Source organism: Rhyacophila brunnea, unplaced genomic scaffold (assembly GCF_057557595.1).
Source record: "Rhyacophila brunnea isolate RB1 unplaced genomic scaffold, BYU_Rbru_1.0 scaffold_7, whole genome shotgun sequence".
Classification (NCBI taxonomy): Eukaryota; Metazoa; Arthropoda; class Insecta; order Trichoptera; family Rhyacophilidae; genus Rhyacophila; species Rhyacophila brunnea.
Genome location: NW_028233339.1, coordinates 30,350,705 through 30,368,400, shown reverse-complemented (window position 1 = coordinate 30,368,400; position 17,696 = coordinate 30,350,705). Strand labels below are relative to the sequence as shown.

Here is a 17,696-nt window from a genome sequence, read left to right as displayed (position 1 = left end):
GAATTTCTGTTTAACAGTGTGATGGAATAAAGATTTTTTTATTACTTTCCAATTTGTAGTATATTTAGGCAGGAGCACATGAACACGTAGTATTCTTTTTAAATAGAACAGTACATATTTATCATACATTGTTATTTTATAATTTCCCATTGCAAAATAGCACCAAAAACCATATAGGTATTCCTCAAACAATAATAATATTTTGTCCAATTCAAAAGTGGAAAAAAATAGGAAAAAAATATTCAAAGTAATGAATATCAACAAAACATAACATATGCAAATATGCGATGTGTATAATTTTCTGATTTATGGCTATTAGTAAAACCCATTGGAAACAGGTCTGGAATATTTAAACAAATAAAATTATACTTATAATATTTATTATATTGAATATTCTAAGGTATGTATTGTAATTTCATTTTAACACATTCGCGGACACATGTTAGTGATATGACACATATTGAAATATTTATATTTAAAATTTTCGATTTAGATATATGTGTTGATGGATATCAAACGCCGTAAAGTCCACATATTGAAAAAAATTACTTTTGATATACGTTTAATAGAGTATGCAAATCTGCACATTATGGTATACTGCAAACCCCCAAAAGTCCACTGTTTACGTATGAAATCATGTTTCGAAAGATCAATATTTTTTCAAACCACCTTAAGTCCACAAGCTAAAGGTGAACGATGGCACCTATCATTTTCTTTAATTTCTAAACAATTATAACATAAAATGGATGTAGAAGTGGATTTGTGGATCCAGACAAAGCCAGAAAGAGGTCGAGCACCGAAGCTAAGAAGAAAAATCCTTGTAGCCATCGTGGGTATTAGATTCAATTATCTTACAATATCTCACATGTTACAACCATTTGTATTACACGATATGATAAAACTGCATTTTTCTCAGTTTGACATTCAGTGGACTTTACGACGTTTGATATGTGTCAACACATATAGAAATGAGTTAAGTCTTATGATACGACACTATCTAATGGAAATATGTTCGCACCGTGACACAAGTAGCAGGGAACATATTGTTTTAATCCAAAATACGACTTCTATAAACGTCGTGTCGTATTCCGTTCCACAGAACAGGACGTTTATGGACGTCCTGTCATATCACATCTCACAAAATACGACATTTATAGACGTCGTGTCCGCGAATGTGTTTTAAATACAGTAACTTTGTAAAATGTTACAATGTGGCCTAATGGAATGTATATGCAGTAAAAAAAAATATAGTGGAATGATGGTCGAAAATTTATCAAGATTTGTTGTCAGTAGATTAAGAACATTACAGTGTCTATGACAGGTATCAAAAATGAATGATATAAAACGCTCTGCTCCTAATAGAATTAAAAATATATAAATATTAAAAGTACACTTTATAAAAAATTTATTCGTTATATTTATAAAATTTTAACAACACAAAGTTATGACATATCACATTAATCAGCTATTACAGGTGGTGTTTTTTTTTTTAAAAATCTGGCTAACCTATTGCTCCATTTCTTTTTTTTTGTACCATTATTGTTAACAATGGAACTTTCAAAAGAAGGAAGGATTCCATCGGCCATACTGTCACGCATGACAAAGCTATTATTATGATTGGTCGAACGGACGGATTGAACGTTGTTATCAAACACAATGTGATCATTAAGTATAAGATTTGACTCGCTGACAGATTGTGAAATAGGTGGAAAATTGACGAGTCGATTCAATACCGGTGAGGGGTTATAAAAATTCGGAGACTGATTGATTTGGGATGACGAAGTCGAATGCTGGATCTGTATGTTGGGTAAAGCGAGTTGTTGCATTCTTTGCTCTCTGTACCCTTCTATCATCAAAGTTGGCGCGGGCGAATGGATTTCTCTTATACCCACTCTGAAATACAATTTTTTACCACATCAGTAATTGTTGTAACATTACATATAAAAATAAATCCAGACGAAATCATTTTTAACAAACAAATTTATTGGTTGAATATAGCCTCACAAGTGACTATAGATTTTTTTTTAAAGATGTAAGATGATAAACAGTTGAATAACCATATATTGCATTGTTTCCCAAATTTTGGTAAGACCAGGACATAGGTACGTAAGGTTACATGTAAATTTATGGTACCTACTTAAACATTTCTAACATGGCAGAATAACATCTTCATATATATGAAATAAAATATCATATATATTTAAATAGTTCCAATATTAATTTAATATAGAAACTATATAAGTATATAATATTATTATTGTATTTCATATAGATAGTAATTACAGGTGTTTTTTTAAATGCATAAAAATTACCATTTTTTGTAACGTTCGACAATAAACATGCCATCCGGCCTATGTTATGTTGCCATATGTTAGTTGAATAAATGCACAACTATTTATCGTCACCGTTTTAGCAAAACCATCTATGTGCACTTTCTCAAATTGTGCAGGAGAAGGATAAAACTGAATTAAAAAATAATGTTACATTTAAACATTAAAATTATGAAGAATACTTTATTATAATCAGAAAATGGTCTAAGATTATTATTTTGTTTACAAAAATCTTTTATGTTTAATACAAAAATAATAAAAATACAGTTTGTGATGTCACATAAGTTGTTTTGACCGTTTTGTAAATACACATAGTTTAATTTATTCATCAAAATGTGAATAATAATAAATTCATGAAAAACTGTTACATAAATAATAGTTGAAATATACATAGTGCGTTAGTGATAAATTGCAATATCATTTTATTAATTATTAATGCAATAGTGAGATGATATTATATTTATAAGTTCGTTTACTTTCTATTAGCAGGTTTAAATGTTAGGTTATCGTAGAAATATTGGTGATCTTTCTCTATTACACTTTTTAATTCCTGAAGATGTATGTATTTCGACTGCGATATTGGCAATGATTCATTATATATATTACAAAGGCAGTCAAACGGTTGCACTGATAAAGTTGAGTTTGTAAAAGATTGTTCCATCTGGTAGATACTGTAACATTTTAATATCATATACAACAGGATCTCCGATTCGTTTTCCTGGTCTGATTGAACTTAATCCAGATTTAATCTTATCCATAATTCTTAAAAATTTAAAATCAATGACATTAATTTTATAAGGTTGTTTTGGTCTTGCTAGCCGCATACGTGCTATATAAACAGATGGTGAATATATTGGAGGCTTAAAATACTTTTCTTAGGTGGCATGTGCACTATCGGCCTCTATCATGGTGTGGCCTTTTTCCAGAAAAAGCTGTAGAATCTCGGTGTTTTTTCTCTCTAAAGATATAACTTAGAGCAGTAGCGAATAATTTATTTCGGTTTTGATATCCACACCCATCCGATATTAGAATTATTTCATTGTATTGTCCTGCTTTCGATGAGATGAGACAAATTCATTAGAAGATACATTATGAAGAATGTATATGGTGAAATTGTGTAGTTGCAGCTTTTGTTTATAATACATTTGTGCCTGTGTTTTGGACATAGCAGCACACTTTGGAGATCCATTGTGATTACTAACCGTCCAGTAATACTTCTGGTACTCTCCTTCATTTCATTTTTGGTCTTCTAGCATCTTTTTTTTTTTTTTAATAATGTGGCTATTGTATTTCATTTCTGAAACATTCTTCATTTTATAACTACAGCAGATGGCAGTGATGGCACACTGATCTTTACGTGGTTGGTGGATACTGATTTTTTGGTGGTAAATATACTGGAGTATATTCTGCTGCTTTATGACCATTTTTTATATTCATCATGCATTTGTATTTTGGATCGGAAACACGATTCCACATACACCCTGGAGGTATTTTCTCTGCAATAATGGCTGGGAACTTTGGAATTAGATCCAACCATAATGTAACATTTTTCCACAAATCTCTCCGTTTTGATTTTTGGTTGCACTACCAATTATTTATCTTCAGTCAGATTCTTATTACCTGTCATTGTTGCTTTCAATTGGCCACTGTCATCGAGACGCTTGTAGTTGTTTATCCAACTTTTAAATTAATTCTCGCCTATACCCTATTGAACATGTAGGCATCTTCCAGAAATTATTGAATATTTCCTGTCTCTCTTTTTGAGAACGCATCTTTCAAACCGTCGTGCAAGACCATAATGCATAGCATATAACATAGAAACAAACTATGTGTAGCCAAACTGTAAAAAAACATTACACTCTCGATATCAAAATACCATCTTACTTATATGTTACTATAATATACACATAGTTGTTTTTGTGAACCCTGGTTTTTGAACCTTACACATAGCTGTTTTTTATTTTTTGAAATAACTTCGGAGCGAGTTTACCCAACACATAGATCATTTTACTGGCCTATAGAGAAAAAAATAAGGAATGACTTGGTATTTAAAAGTCATTTTTGATAAAAGTGACACATAGATGGTTTTGCTAAAACGGTGACGTTATGCACAATTTACCTAACACCCATACATAATACATAGGTACATGGTTTTCATAAAAAATACTCAATATTTATTCTGTTAGGGTTACTTTCGATTGGTAGCTCAGAAGATATAAAAAAGCCCTCTGAAAATGATTTTGAAAAGAAAATTTTTGATTGGCAGTTTGGAAAAGCTAAAAAACAAGCTGTCTACTCTCACTCTTAAAGGGATAGTAATTGTCATCTGGCATAGTAGGATAACAATTTTGTCTCTAAAGGGGTCCCAGCATGTTGTAGTTTAGGGAAACACTGGACATAGAGATGTGATATTCATGATGCAAATATCAATTGACGACCGAGGATTTTTCAAATACTTATGTCAAGGAGTATACAAATAATTGACAGAAGGCCTTATCTAGATGTCAAATTTATTGTTAGATTAACAAAAAAAATCATTAAATATCATTACATTATATCGAGACAGATTTATCTGTACAGTTCTTATCTAAAATAAAATAACATGTCAAAAAGATGGTGTCTCTGATTATTAAAGGAGTAATAATGATGTATGTAACAGTTTACTTTGTGAGTAGTACAAAATTAAGAAAATAGGATTAAAAATGGATCAATAATCTATCATTCTTACATAATCAGTTAGTATTTATATACATATTATAGAAGGAAGTAATTCAAGTTGGAAATGTATTATGTACTAAATTTGAGTTGTATTATTTTACTCTTTTATCAAAGTCAGGCAATGTAATGTAACTACATAATACTTTTTGTTTTTGAACCTAACATTTAGGACCTATTATTTAATTTCCCAATTAATTTTACTGACAGAACCCTTTTTTATATTTTATATTACAGCACAACGGAACACTATATATTAAATAGAGGGATAAGCATACTTCATGCTTATTAACATGTTAACGATTCTTCCCAGGGTAGATTCATTTTGACATTTCCTCGTGATACTATATACCAGTCTTCCGAGTTTAAAATTATCATCACTGTCGATCAGACTTTACACACTAGTGTAGCAAGTAAAATCATAATGTTTCGAAAGTTGGTACATACATTCATTTATTCAATCTCAAGAGGTTATTTTATAAGCAATCAGAATGAGACAATTATTACAAAAAAATGATTTACAAGTCTATGCTGGCATTAAAAAAAACGCATTACAATGAATATTTTTCCAGCACTAAAAGAATGAAAAAAGAAATATTGATAACTTAACACAAAAATTTTGATTTAAGAAACCATACTGTATCATGCATTAGATAGTAAGTAGTCGATTCAGTCGCCGCTGAGGAATTCCGATGATTTCACGAGTAATGCATGGCCTTAATGGAATTAATAATCTAGGGCCATTTTGTTTAACACAGTTTTAAGTATGATAGGAATATTTTTAGCTACTTTTCTTGAATCCCTGTCAAAATATTTTACAAAAACCAGCAACCCTCACCGAATCCTTATTATCTGGCAGAAACAATTTGAAACCATTATAGCTATGTAGACTTGTCATAACAGGCTATATGTAATTCATTTTTAGTTCCACAAATGAAGAGATTGCAGGGTATTTTTTTGGGTCTTCTATTATCAAGAGTGTATTATTAACAGCTTACATACATACATAATATCATCTTTATGTTGAAAGATTTGATGTTTTTTGACAGTACAGTCGAACCTCGATATAACGGACTAATGCGGGTGACGGGGTGTCCACAAAAGGCGAAAGTCCGCTATAGAAAAGTAGGTTTTCCGGATGCGTTTCTTTATTTGGAGGCTTGTATCTTTTCAGGCAAAGTACGCCATAACAAACCAGTTTCATCAGCATTATATATCTGAGATTGTAATAGTATTTCGTTATTTATACGTTCTATAAATTTTTGCTGGAAAAGTTAAATGTTTTTGGTGCACTTGAAGCTTCGCCGTAATTGGGTTTGAATGGTATGTTCATATTATTTGCTAATTTAATTGCAGCGGATTTCAATTCAACTGCCCGAACCGGAACCTTGCTAGAACGTTGTTGCGCGTACCACTTCGATAATGCTTCGCCAAACATTTTCTGGGATTAATGTTGACACCTACATCACATCTTAACGCAATTTTGTTTATTTTGTCTTCATTTTTGTCCGAAACAGTTGGCTTTCTTATGCCATAACACTCACATATACGAGACACAGACACTCCAGACTCCAATTTTTGTATAACTTCTAGTTTTTATTTAAAATTAACTTAATTCTTTTCTGTTTGTCCATATTTTAAGGGTAGGATTACGACGATGTGTTTTATTGCAATTTACCATTTAAACTTATGAATGGAGTAATAAATGCATGCATTCACTGAGTTAAACAAATTAAACTGCTGTGCAGCTGTGTGAAAAAGCGGCCAACATTGCAAACGTCAGGGCTACATACAGGACGGCATTGTGACTAGAATTAGAGTGCGAGAGTTATGACATGATTATCATGCTCGGAACATTGTTTAGAAGTGGTGACACTTGGATTTAAACATGTATAACATTAATAGAGTGGTTTTAACAATTTTCACATTTAACCGGATATTTTGTCCATAAATAAGTCCGTTAAATTGAGGTCAGTTATATCAAGGTTCTACTGTATACATATCAACATTTTGATTTTATAATTTTACTTTTACTCCTAGTAGTGATTCCTAAGCGGTGTTCTGTGAGAATTCGCAAAAGCCAGAACTTAAAACAAACTTTAAAATAGAGTAAATAAAAGTTTAACGCAACCCTTTTTTAAAGTTTAAATAACGTCACGTTTAAAGTTTAACTCATTCGATGCGGATGACACGGCTGCCGTGTCCCCGTTGAGCAGCCGATCGATCCAATTAGCATGTTGTTTAAATGCGGTAATTAAAAATTAATTTAAAGGTACGCAGCGATTGTGTTAAATAAATAGTCATGATTTATTGCTATCCTATTTATTGTTAAGAGTGCCCCATCAAAATTTTCACTTGTGACACTTATGCACTGTGGAGTTTGAGACTAAAAATAGTAAGAGACAGTGTATTTTGTATAGAAATTCTAGAAAATGTTCCATGGTTTTTGCCAAACCAAAGACTATGAAGGACTAGTTGGTTTAAAATTTAAGCCAACTAGTCCTTCATAGTTTGTTGTCATAACATATAAATTAATGTTAAGTATTAGAAATATGTCTATATTGCAATAATCTGTTTCTTTAGTTAGGGACTCTTAGGTTAGGCCCTCCTAATAAGTTGAGCGTGGAATACATGCCAGAGTTGATGTCAACCCCTTATGATATTGGGTACAAAAAGAAATCTGTGGCATTATGTATAGCATTGTGTAGAGGTTTTATTTTATTATGAACATGTTCCAAATCAAAACATAAAGTATCGTTCGCAAATCTCATCTCTTTCGCATGCTCATGCCGATCACTCGCACAGTCTGATGGGAGGTGATGGAAAGCCTGCTAGAGATTGACGGATTGATTTGTGAACATCGGCTATCGATGCAATTGCTATGATTATAAATAATATTTGTAATTTGGTAGGGATTGGAAAATAAATGTTAATAATCTGCTTGAAATGGATGGTAGATTATCGAGATAAAAACTATATGATTAATTATAATTTAAAGCTCTCCAAAGCAGACAGAGTGTATTTCTCATTCCAAAGAAGGTCAGCAGATCTATATCAGCGTAAATAACACTTTGTACTCTAAGCATTCAGTAACTCAGGTGTTATGAAAAGTCAAAAACAGTATTTATTAACATCTCCGCCGGCCGCATTGATTAGATAAGTCTACAAGCTGTCATTATTATGCAAAATATTTTCAATAACTTCACAGGCACAAGTTCACAAAAAGCAAGCTTACACACTGTGCTACCAATTATCTTAGACAATGATCTTGCACACAGAATACATCCGTAATGCAATGGGGCTAACTTGGATCTAGAAATATAACATAGAAGTGTTATGGTATCACTTAATTGAAATAGATTTGCTGTCATTAATAAAATATTGAAATGGTCTGTAAGGTTTTCTAGAGACATCATTCAGAGCAGTGGCGAGGGGTGGAGGTAAGCTGTTAAGATTCAATATAAATAGTGTACACTAAACTGTATTAGTCATATTTATTTGTTTTCATTGAACTAAGAATACAATTTGCAGATGGTTCTGGTTAGTTTTGACAATTCAATTAAACCCTGTCTAACCAAACCATAATAGTTTAGGTATGCTATGGACGATCCAACAAAAATAGTGCACACTTTTTCAGTCATACTTATTTGTTTTCGTTGAATTAAGAATACATATTACAGATGGTGTCAGTTAGTTTTTATAAATTCATTAAGCCCTGCCCAACCAAATCATAATCGATAAAAAAAATCTTCTACATATCTATAAAATGTCTAAAATTATATAGTTTAATGGGATAATTTTAGATATTTTATAGATAAACGAATATTTTTTGACTGTCACCTACTATGGCTTGGATTAGGCGGGGTTTAATTGAATTTTAAAAACTAACAGACAACAATAAATACACACTGTAGTCTTAGTTCAATGAAAACAAAAACATTTTACTGACAAAGTGTAGTGTGCACTATTTATGTCGGAACTTAACAGCCTACCTCTACCATTCGCCACTGGTACAGAATGATAAAGAAAACCCAACTCTTTTTACTTCTGGGAATAACAGTAGGTATCTGTCCATAAAATTATTATTGGTACTTGAATTTAACAAACCTTCCACTGCTCGGTAATGGCAGAGGGATAATTGACTCTCGCAACTTATCCCACACGTTGAAGAACGGGTCGTGTCGATCAAATTTAAGTTTTGAGTAAGAGCTCCACTGGGGAGGAATATCACACATTTTGTATGTACAAGGAATGATTTTTCTTTGTTGTTGATCTGAAAAGACACGTACTTGTTTATTGATTATTTGTTAATAACACAAAAATCTCGGATATTCTGTTTGATTTGATTTAGGAACATGTTTTTGCAATTTGTTTTGACATAATGTCAAATCCAAAATTTTGGGATTTTTATCTAAATAATGATGGTTCTGTTGTCTTTTCAGAGACAATAATTATAGCTACTTTTGTTTTCAAATGCCAATGTTTTGGCTCTGGTATTAGTCGGTATAAGTATACCCACGATGGCCGCGCGGCTTAAGCGTTGGCCTATTGAGTCGTAGGTCCCAGGTTCGAATCCTGGGTCTGACGAGTACACATATTGTTTTTCAATTTGTGTATGAGTCAGAGTATGGACCTAATAGGTTGAGCAAGTGGCTGACATCCATTTCTCGTAAAAACAAAACCTGTCAATACAAACATCCACCCTGTGGAGGTCCATATGATCCTATCAGGATCGGACAAGGTTGGAAAAAAAAATAAGTTGAACATGTTTTGTGTTCGAAATGGTCAATGTAATAAAACATTAACACGTTCAAGGTTTATCTCGACAATACAATATAATGTCACTTCCAGCATAATTTAGACGTTTTGATTTTGCATATATTACGAAGAGAATTTTAAAACAAGGTTTAAGTATGCATTTGATTATTACAATAATATAATATTCACATGTAAGAATTATTATTTTCATGATTTTTTATTTTTCCAGTTTTACCAACATTCAAGCAATCTAGCATTTGGAATATTCCACGTCTAGGTTTTATATAGTGCTGGATTATTGAGATTCTACTGTAACTGTACGTTTGATAATTATGTATCTAATTGAGTGAATAGAAAATTCTGTTGAAATGCTTGCAGTTTTGATGGATGTGGGTGATAGAAGTGTGAAGTTCATTACAAATGAATCAGCAACTGTTTTATTCATTCACTGGAATAAGTATGTATTTTTCTGCTTAACTTTCTTGAAATAAATTAAAAGTTTTTTACCTATCCCAACTGCTTGGGCGAAACCAGCAATGAAAGTGTTGGCAGACGACATGAAGAATGAGTTAGATAATATGACTATAACTTTGGAACATCTTTCTGAAATAAGTCGTTGGATGGCTGTGTAGGAGTTATGACCGGCAACCATGTCACGGTCTTTTAGGCATAGCTGCAATGAAAAAAAAAATCTTAGACATATTTAAATTAAAAAATAACACAAAACTCTCACTATAAGTGAATACGTGTATTAATTAAGGCGCTAAGTACCAAAAAAATAAAAACTGACATTTTTATAGAAAAATGTTCTACATACCAACGCCAATAACTTCAACTATAGTCTAAGTGCCTCAAGCAGGTCAAAAAAATACAGCCAAATAATTAAACCTGTCGACGTTGTAAGTCCGTTGGCGTGTTTTATTTATAATGGTGTAAGTAGCACTGCAGTGGTCAACTTCATTCAATATAAAATAGCTGACGATGGTGTGTTGACACTTGCGAGTTCTTAATACCTAAAATTATAGAAGCTGCCATGATTGGTTCACACTGTAAAACTACATTTTTCAAAAGGTCTGCTTTATGAAATTTTACTGCAATGACTCGGTATTTTGTAACTACAGGCAATACTACTTTTTGGTACTTAGAGCCTTATTTAATACACGTATTCAAGTGATCTTACACACACGCTTTTCTTAACAATATTCAGTGGCGCTTCCGAATACTGTCATTCCCTGGCAGTCACAGTGTGGATTGTAATGAGAAACTATTTGCGCCAGTAATTAAAAGGGAGTACATGTTAAGACTTTCGAAGTAAACAACCTTGTTAGGAACATTTGGTGACAAGCTCTCATTTTCCATGGATTTCTAGTAAATTAAGACAAGATGTACACTTTTTCAATTACTTTCGAAAACCCATATAATCTTTTGAGGCATTATTATATTATATTGTGTGAATTTTTTTTTTTTTTTTTTTTTTTCGACCATGTCCGATCCTGATAGGATCATATGGGCCTCCACAGAGTGGAGGTTTGTATTGACAGATTTTTTTTTTTACGAGAAATGGATGTCAGCCACTTGCTCAACCTATTAGGTCCATACCCTGACACACACAAATCGGCTATTGTAAAATTTGTATAGATATCAAATTTATAGAGTAGTTTTTTAAATCCCTTATAGCATATCCCTTACAATGAGTGTTGGTTAAGTGAGAATTAAGTAGGTATATTATAAAAGCATTTGAATGTTTTTTTGAGAACCAAAACTAAATCACGGAACTGAGGTTAATTTTTTTTTTGACAGAATAGTGTTTTTTTAAATTGAGTCTGGAACTGGAACTGAAACTTTTAAAAATATAGTACTCTCTTAGTAATCCGCCACTCGATTATCCGACAACAACTATAATCCACCATTATTTTTGCTAGTTGAAAGCACAAAATCAAGCTCTATAATTCGCCGGTATTCGTATGTCAAATTCTATATGTCAGCTGGAATTTTGATGGATGCAATAAGCATAGAAGGGGACATTTCCCAAAGCGTAAAGAAAATTAACATAAAAAACGTCATATTTAACGTAGCTGAGGCATGGAACAACCTATCGGGACAAGCAATATTTTCATCATGGAAAAAGCTGTGGCTTTCCATGAATCAAGATGATGAATACTGGGAACCGGAAAACTTAGTTCGATTAGAAGAATCGATTCAGAGGGCGACTGAAAACTCAGAGCCAACGTGAAATGTTTTAGAAGAATGGATAGCAGAAAGTTCTGAGGAGTTTGCGATACTTCTAACTGAAGACGAGCTCATAAATATATCAAGAGGCTTGGATTCTGAGGATGACGACAATAATTGTCAACCGACTGCTACTCATACAGCCAAATCAGAAGATGCACTAGCTGGTATTGACATTACCATTAACTCATTTAGCGCTGACAACGCGACTGAGGAAAATAATGCAACCGTTAACATATCCATCATGTTGCATAAATTACGAGATGACATAATCTTGCTAGCTCACAGCTCTGCTGGTAAGTAGATAATTCATTGTTCTTTGCAAATGGATATTATGTAATAATACAAAATACATGTTTTATAAATTTCACTTACTGTCATGCCGTACTCTGTTTCCATAATTGTAACGAGTTGGTAAGCAAACTGTGCATCGTCATCGTCATATAAAACGAAGGCATCATACGTTTGGAAATGCGCTGCGCCATCGTGTCGGGTAATGATATGATCATCTGATACGGAAGCTGGTGGTACAGTGCAAATATCTGTAGAGGTTTTAGCTGGTACATTATTTATATAATTTATTGCATCAGCCTCTGAAAAGACAGGTAACACCGAGATTATTATATAAATAAACAAATATATAACCATACAACTAAAGTAAAAATGCATGAATGTAAACATAGCAAATCACACATTTTTGTGTCTGATTATATTTATAATGAAAAAATTACTGAATAAATTGACTGCGAATAAAATATCTCATAGGTATATTATTGAGACACTGAAAAATCATAAACTTTCGAAACCCCAAACAAAAATTTAAAGTAATCATCAATTTTTATCTTTGTACATTGGTCTAGCGGCTTCTAACTCAAAATAAATGCGCACGCACTACAATGCATACCGATGATGTAATATAGGCAATAAATAATAGAGGGACTAATAGTTTGATAATAATTCTAAAAATGATATAGTCTAAAAAGGGGATCCAGGAAAAATATGGGATAATTTTGAAGCAAAAAATGTTTTTATTTATAGTAAATACGATAGCTTCATATTGTTTTTAGACTCGTTATTATGATTGATTCATTCACATTAGTAATTGATAAAATTCTAGTATGACACATAAAATCAAATCATCCATTTTAATTTATTTACAGCAATTATAAAATAAATGTTTGATTGGTTCATGGTATAGCCAGAAACATGATCTTAAACAAAAACTAAGTTATAGTATTAGTATTCCAGTAAAGTTTACATCTTCAGTTCTTTGTATTTCCTCCACAATCTTTCTCAGAAAATTTTGGTAATTAAGTTACAGGTTGTTTTGGTACAGTAGGCGGAGGTGGCCAAAGTAGATATATAATAAAATTATCAGTAGTCTGTATTCATACAAAGATATCTTTCCATTCAAGATTCAGGCGGGGTTCAATGATGGAAGTGGCCAAGATTAATGTAATAAACAGGGTACAACTAGTTCTCAACCGCAACAGCTTTCTGCAATCTGTAGTGAGTTGCGTCCGGTCAATGAATTTCCATGTCAAACAGTATAGGAAATGCAGTCTGCAGCGTGTGGTTACCACCCTACGGTTAGCGGTTATATCTGTGTGGATTGTAATAATTGGTAATACAATTTTGATACTCACGAAAATGTGTTATTATATCATCTGCAACATCATATCGGTCTAGTTCCTCAAAATGCGAAAGAAGCTTATTTAAATTGACTATACCAACATCATCTTGATTCAATAGATCGATAATGGTGGATGTAGGATCCCTGGACCCTATTAGAGCTGGCATTGTCTGTGCCGGGATGCCGACGAGATGGGCGAGCCCTCTCCAGTCTCTGAAAGCATACATAATAATAATAATCAGTAGGTTATTACAGTTTGGAAAACAGTGGGCTTGTATATTTACCTATAAAACCTTAGAAGAACGATTCACTATTATTGATAATAAGTAGTAGACCATGAGAGCACGTAAGCCCGTTATTTGTGTATTACGAGTCAAGAGTAAGTCTCCATTTCATTTATTTCAACTGAGGAGTAGAAAGAAGAGTAATTCCTGAGAAACCCTCAAATTATTTGGACCTTAAAAAGTTTTGACCGGATAGGTTTTAAAAATTTACTATTGCTGGACAAACATATTCTTAAATATAAATTGTCAATAAAGATTCTTTTTAAAATATTTTATTTTTTATTATATTGTGTATCAGATACTTCCTATATTGAGGAATTTAGGTATATATTATTTACCATCATAGAATCAAAAATGAACATTTGAGATAAATTGAAAAATTATATTGAGAGTTAGTGCAACGGTGGGATACCTATCTTGATTTTTCTTTAAAAAATATTATTTTGTATAGGTGAGTTGATTTTACAAATACTGTTATACAAAAAAATCTTGCCATTATCAACATAAATCGCAAAAAAAAAACATAGGTAGGTATAGTCAACTATTTGATTAGTATGAAACGATCATTAAAGTTCAATTATCTCGAAAATCGTATTTTTTACATATCCCACTGTTGCTTTCAGATAGCAATATGTACTAACTGAATGAATTACAAATGATAAATTCATTATTTAACCAACTGCCCAGACGAGGAAATAAAAGTGTTATTATTTTTATCACATGCAAAAATAGGGAAAATAAAATTCATAAGTGTAAAATTGTATTGACTATTAAATAATAACTACATTCTTGGAGAGTCTGGCTTCAAACAATCCGGCATATATAACATGGATTATTCTGCATTTTTTTTTTTAAAGTTAGCAAGCCTAGTTAGTGTAGGTGCTCCATTGACAAGCCAAAACTCTGAAGACAATAAGTCCTCCGATTTGTCTATGCTCTGATACTGACCAACTGACGATCAACGAATGAGTATAAAAGTTGAACTTTGACAGATGTGATAGTTAGAGATATCGTAATAGCTGCCCATACGCGTACAGTTTGAGTAGCAGGTTGAACATGGCACAGACAATAACTGTACGTTAGTGGGCACACCACAGATCAGTTAAACTACCCTATTTAAATCTGTCGAACTGTCAACAGACATGCCCATATACGTACAGTTATTGTCTGTGGCAGAGCAAGTGTCAAAAACCATGGAGGTTAGGTTCGCAGAGTTAATATACAGGGGTAGTGTTTAAATTAGTTTTAAGTAGGGTATACTTGAACGATATTGATACATGATTAATTTTACTTTGAATTTATTATGATTATAATTGTTTTTATTAGAAACAAATTAACATAAAATACACACAAATGACGTTGGTAAAATAAATCATAATTTCACTAGTGGATTGTGTATTTTATCGATTCACCGAAACAATATTATACATATTCGTGTGAATATAAAATATGATCTACAATCTTTTCTTTTGAATAAATTATTCCCTTTAATGGACATATGAGTCAGTATTTTTATATATTTGGTCATATTTTTAGAATACGGTAATATTTATGTATTGGTTTTATATACAATAAATTTAAACATGCCACAAAATTATATTTACATCAATCATCAGTATAATAATTAATTACTATGATATTATTAAAATATATACGTAAATTTAATTTAGATTTACCGACATTGTCATTCACAATTAGGTAGGTATATTTATTTATGTTGTGAACGTAAGTATTAAATTAATAATTTGTAATATTCACTACATACAATAAATAAAATTTGAATACTGAGTTATTAGTCTATTTTTTGCTCTCTAAAATTTTAACATTTATATTATATCGTATAAAATAATATGTTTACATAAATAATTATAACTTTGTTTTACCCTCGTAAAAATAAATAAAATATAATATTTGCGATCTCCGCGTACATATTATTACATTATTAATAATAAATGAATTTGTATTTTATAACAAGCAACACCAGCTGCAGTTGTATTGCGCGGTATATTCTACTTAACGTTACCAAGATCTAGCGTCACCCGAGAACTTTCGGCGAGTCGAAATTCCAACAGTTTTACAAAAACACGGGAGTGGGGGGTCGCCGGCAGTATGAACCTGGCAAACATCTGGCAGGTCGAAAACTGTCCGTCTATGGGCGCAGCAGATTATCTACCAAAGATAACTGTATGGCCGCCATTACGTATTAACTGGCATGTTCAACCTGTTACTCAAATTGTACGTGTATGGGGACCTATTGTCATCCGACAATCCCGAAATGTTGTGTTATTTACATAGGAGTGAAATTAACACAAATTTTACATTTTCTTTAAAAAATCATAAATTCAAATAAAAAATAATTGATAACAATTTTGAGCATAGCATTTCTGAAAGAATCAAATAGTTTTCTAATGTCTCTGGTACAAATCGTAGACAACTTGGGAGGGCATAAATCAAAGTGGGTGTTTAAAAATCAACAAAGTGGCGTTTAGATAAGAAATTAGTGCGTTATCCAAGACATTTTAGTGTATTAATAATAGTAAGTAATACTATTCTTCAATTATGAAGAGTACTTACTTAATTGTACATTGTACTGTTAAACAAGTTTAATTGTAAACATGCCTAATTAACAATTTGTAGGGTTAAAGAAAAGTACAAATATATAAATTTAATAATATGCAATAGGTAGGTACCTATACGAACAGATTGTTTTATGAGTCACTTTTGGTTTATATTGACATTATCTGCTTTACAAGAACAAGGAATGGAATGTTTCTTGTGCATGAAGATGTGTTTGCAAATCTCGATTCTGCTGAGAAACCATGTCAGTATTGCATTACATATTGAGAATAATTCATAATGTAAATACACAAATTAAATGTCAAACTAGTATCTATGTAAGACCTCTACACTTTTCAGTGTATAATGCTTCCTTTTGATTCGTTAAATAGAGTTCAATAATTAAAATTTCAGAAAATATTAAGTCTAGGTCGATATTAATTATTATATTTATTCAAGCACATAATAAATTAGGTAACCTGTTAGAAATTATCACGGACAATGATTATTATTGTTTTGACATACCTTGGAAGGCCATTATCGGTGACGAATATTTTGAGAGGGTTAAGAAGCGAGGCAATAGCATTTTTGGTAGAAGTTCTAAGGGCAGACACGGGAATTTTTGTGAGATCAACAAGATTATTATCAGTCATATCGATATATTAAACTTTACGTCAAAACGCAGAACAGAGCAGCACCATTACAGTAAAATGTTGCTAGCAAGTAGCAAGTAGCAATAATAGCAGTGTTGCCATCTTTTTGACACCTAAATAAAGTAGGTACTTACCAAAGAGATTGGACTCCTCCTAGTCTTCAATCTCTTTGGTATTTACGCTGTCCAAATAATTACCTAGGTAGGTACCTACCAATTTCAGCAAAAAATAACGACCGTTGTTTCTCATAAAAAAATATAACGGAGAATTTGGGAAACTCCGAACCGAACACTTTCTTTAATTTTCCTGTTCATGCCAAAAAAAAAAATTACTGACGATTTTTTTATCTGTACTTTTTTCTAGGCTCGCCAAATTTTATTCTATTACGAAGTTATAGTAAATACCGAAATTAATAATTTTGAATGTAGAATTAATTAAATCTTCATGAAAATAATATTCATAATGTTGAAATGAAAAAAATCAAATGTCAATTTTATAGCGCCTGTACTTCAATCTCTTTGGCCTGTACACATTGGAT

The 17,696-nt window shown here is 31.9% G+C and overlaps 1 protein-coding gene across 1 annotated transcript; it reads right to left on the bottom strand.

Annotated features, from left to right (window-relative positions):
• Window positions 1-1,311: 1,311 nt before the first annotated feature.
• Myd88 (myeloid differentiation primary response protein MyD88) lies at window positions 1,312-17,212 on the bottom strand. Its single transcript, XM_085957602.1, has 6 exons — window positions 17,031-17,212; window positions 13,679-13,878; window positions 12,408-12,625; window positions 10,311-10,476; window positions 9,153-9,318; window positions 1,312-1,893 (listed from the first exon to the last, which is right to left on the bottom strand). Exons 1-6 carry the CDS (start codon window positions 17,156-17,158, stop codon window positions 1,458-1,460), a joined length of 1,314 nt encoding a protein of 437 aa, XP_085813728.1. The 5' UTR covers window positions 17,159-17,212; the 3' UTR covers window positions 1,312-1,457.
• Between the last annotated feature and the right edge of the window lie 484 nt (window positions 17,213-17,696).

Coding starts and splice junctions, on each gene's coding strand:
- Myd88 (XM_085957602.1), bottom strand. CDS start 17,158: ATGACTGATAATAATCTTGTTGATCTCACAAAAATTCCCGTGTCTGCC. Junction 12,626..13,678: donor TGATATAATAACACATTTTC/GTGAGTATCAAA, acceptor CTGTCTTTTCAG/AGGCTGATGCAATAAATTAT. Junction 10,477..12,407: donor AAACAGAGTACGGCATGACA/GTAAGTGAAATT, acceptor TTTTCATTGCAG/CTATGCCTAAAAGACCGTGA.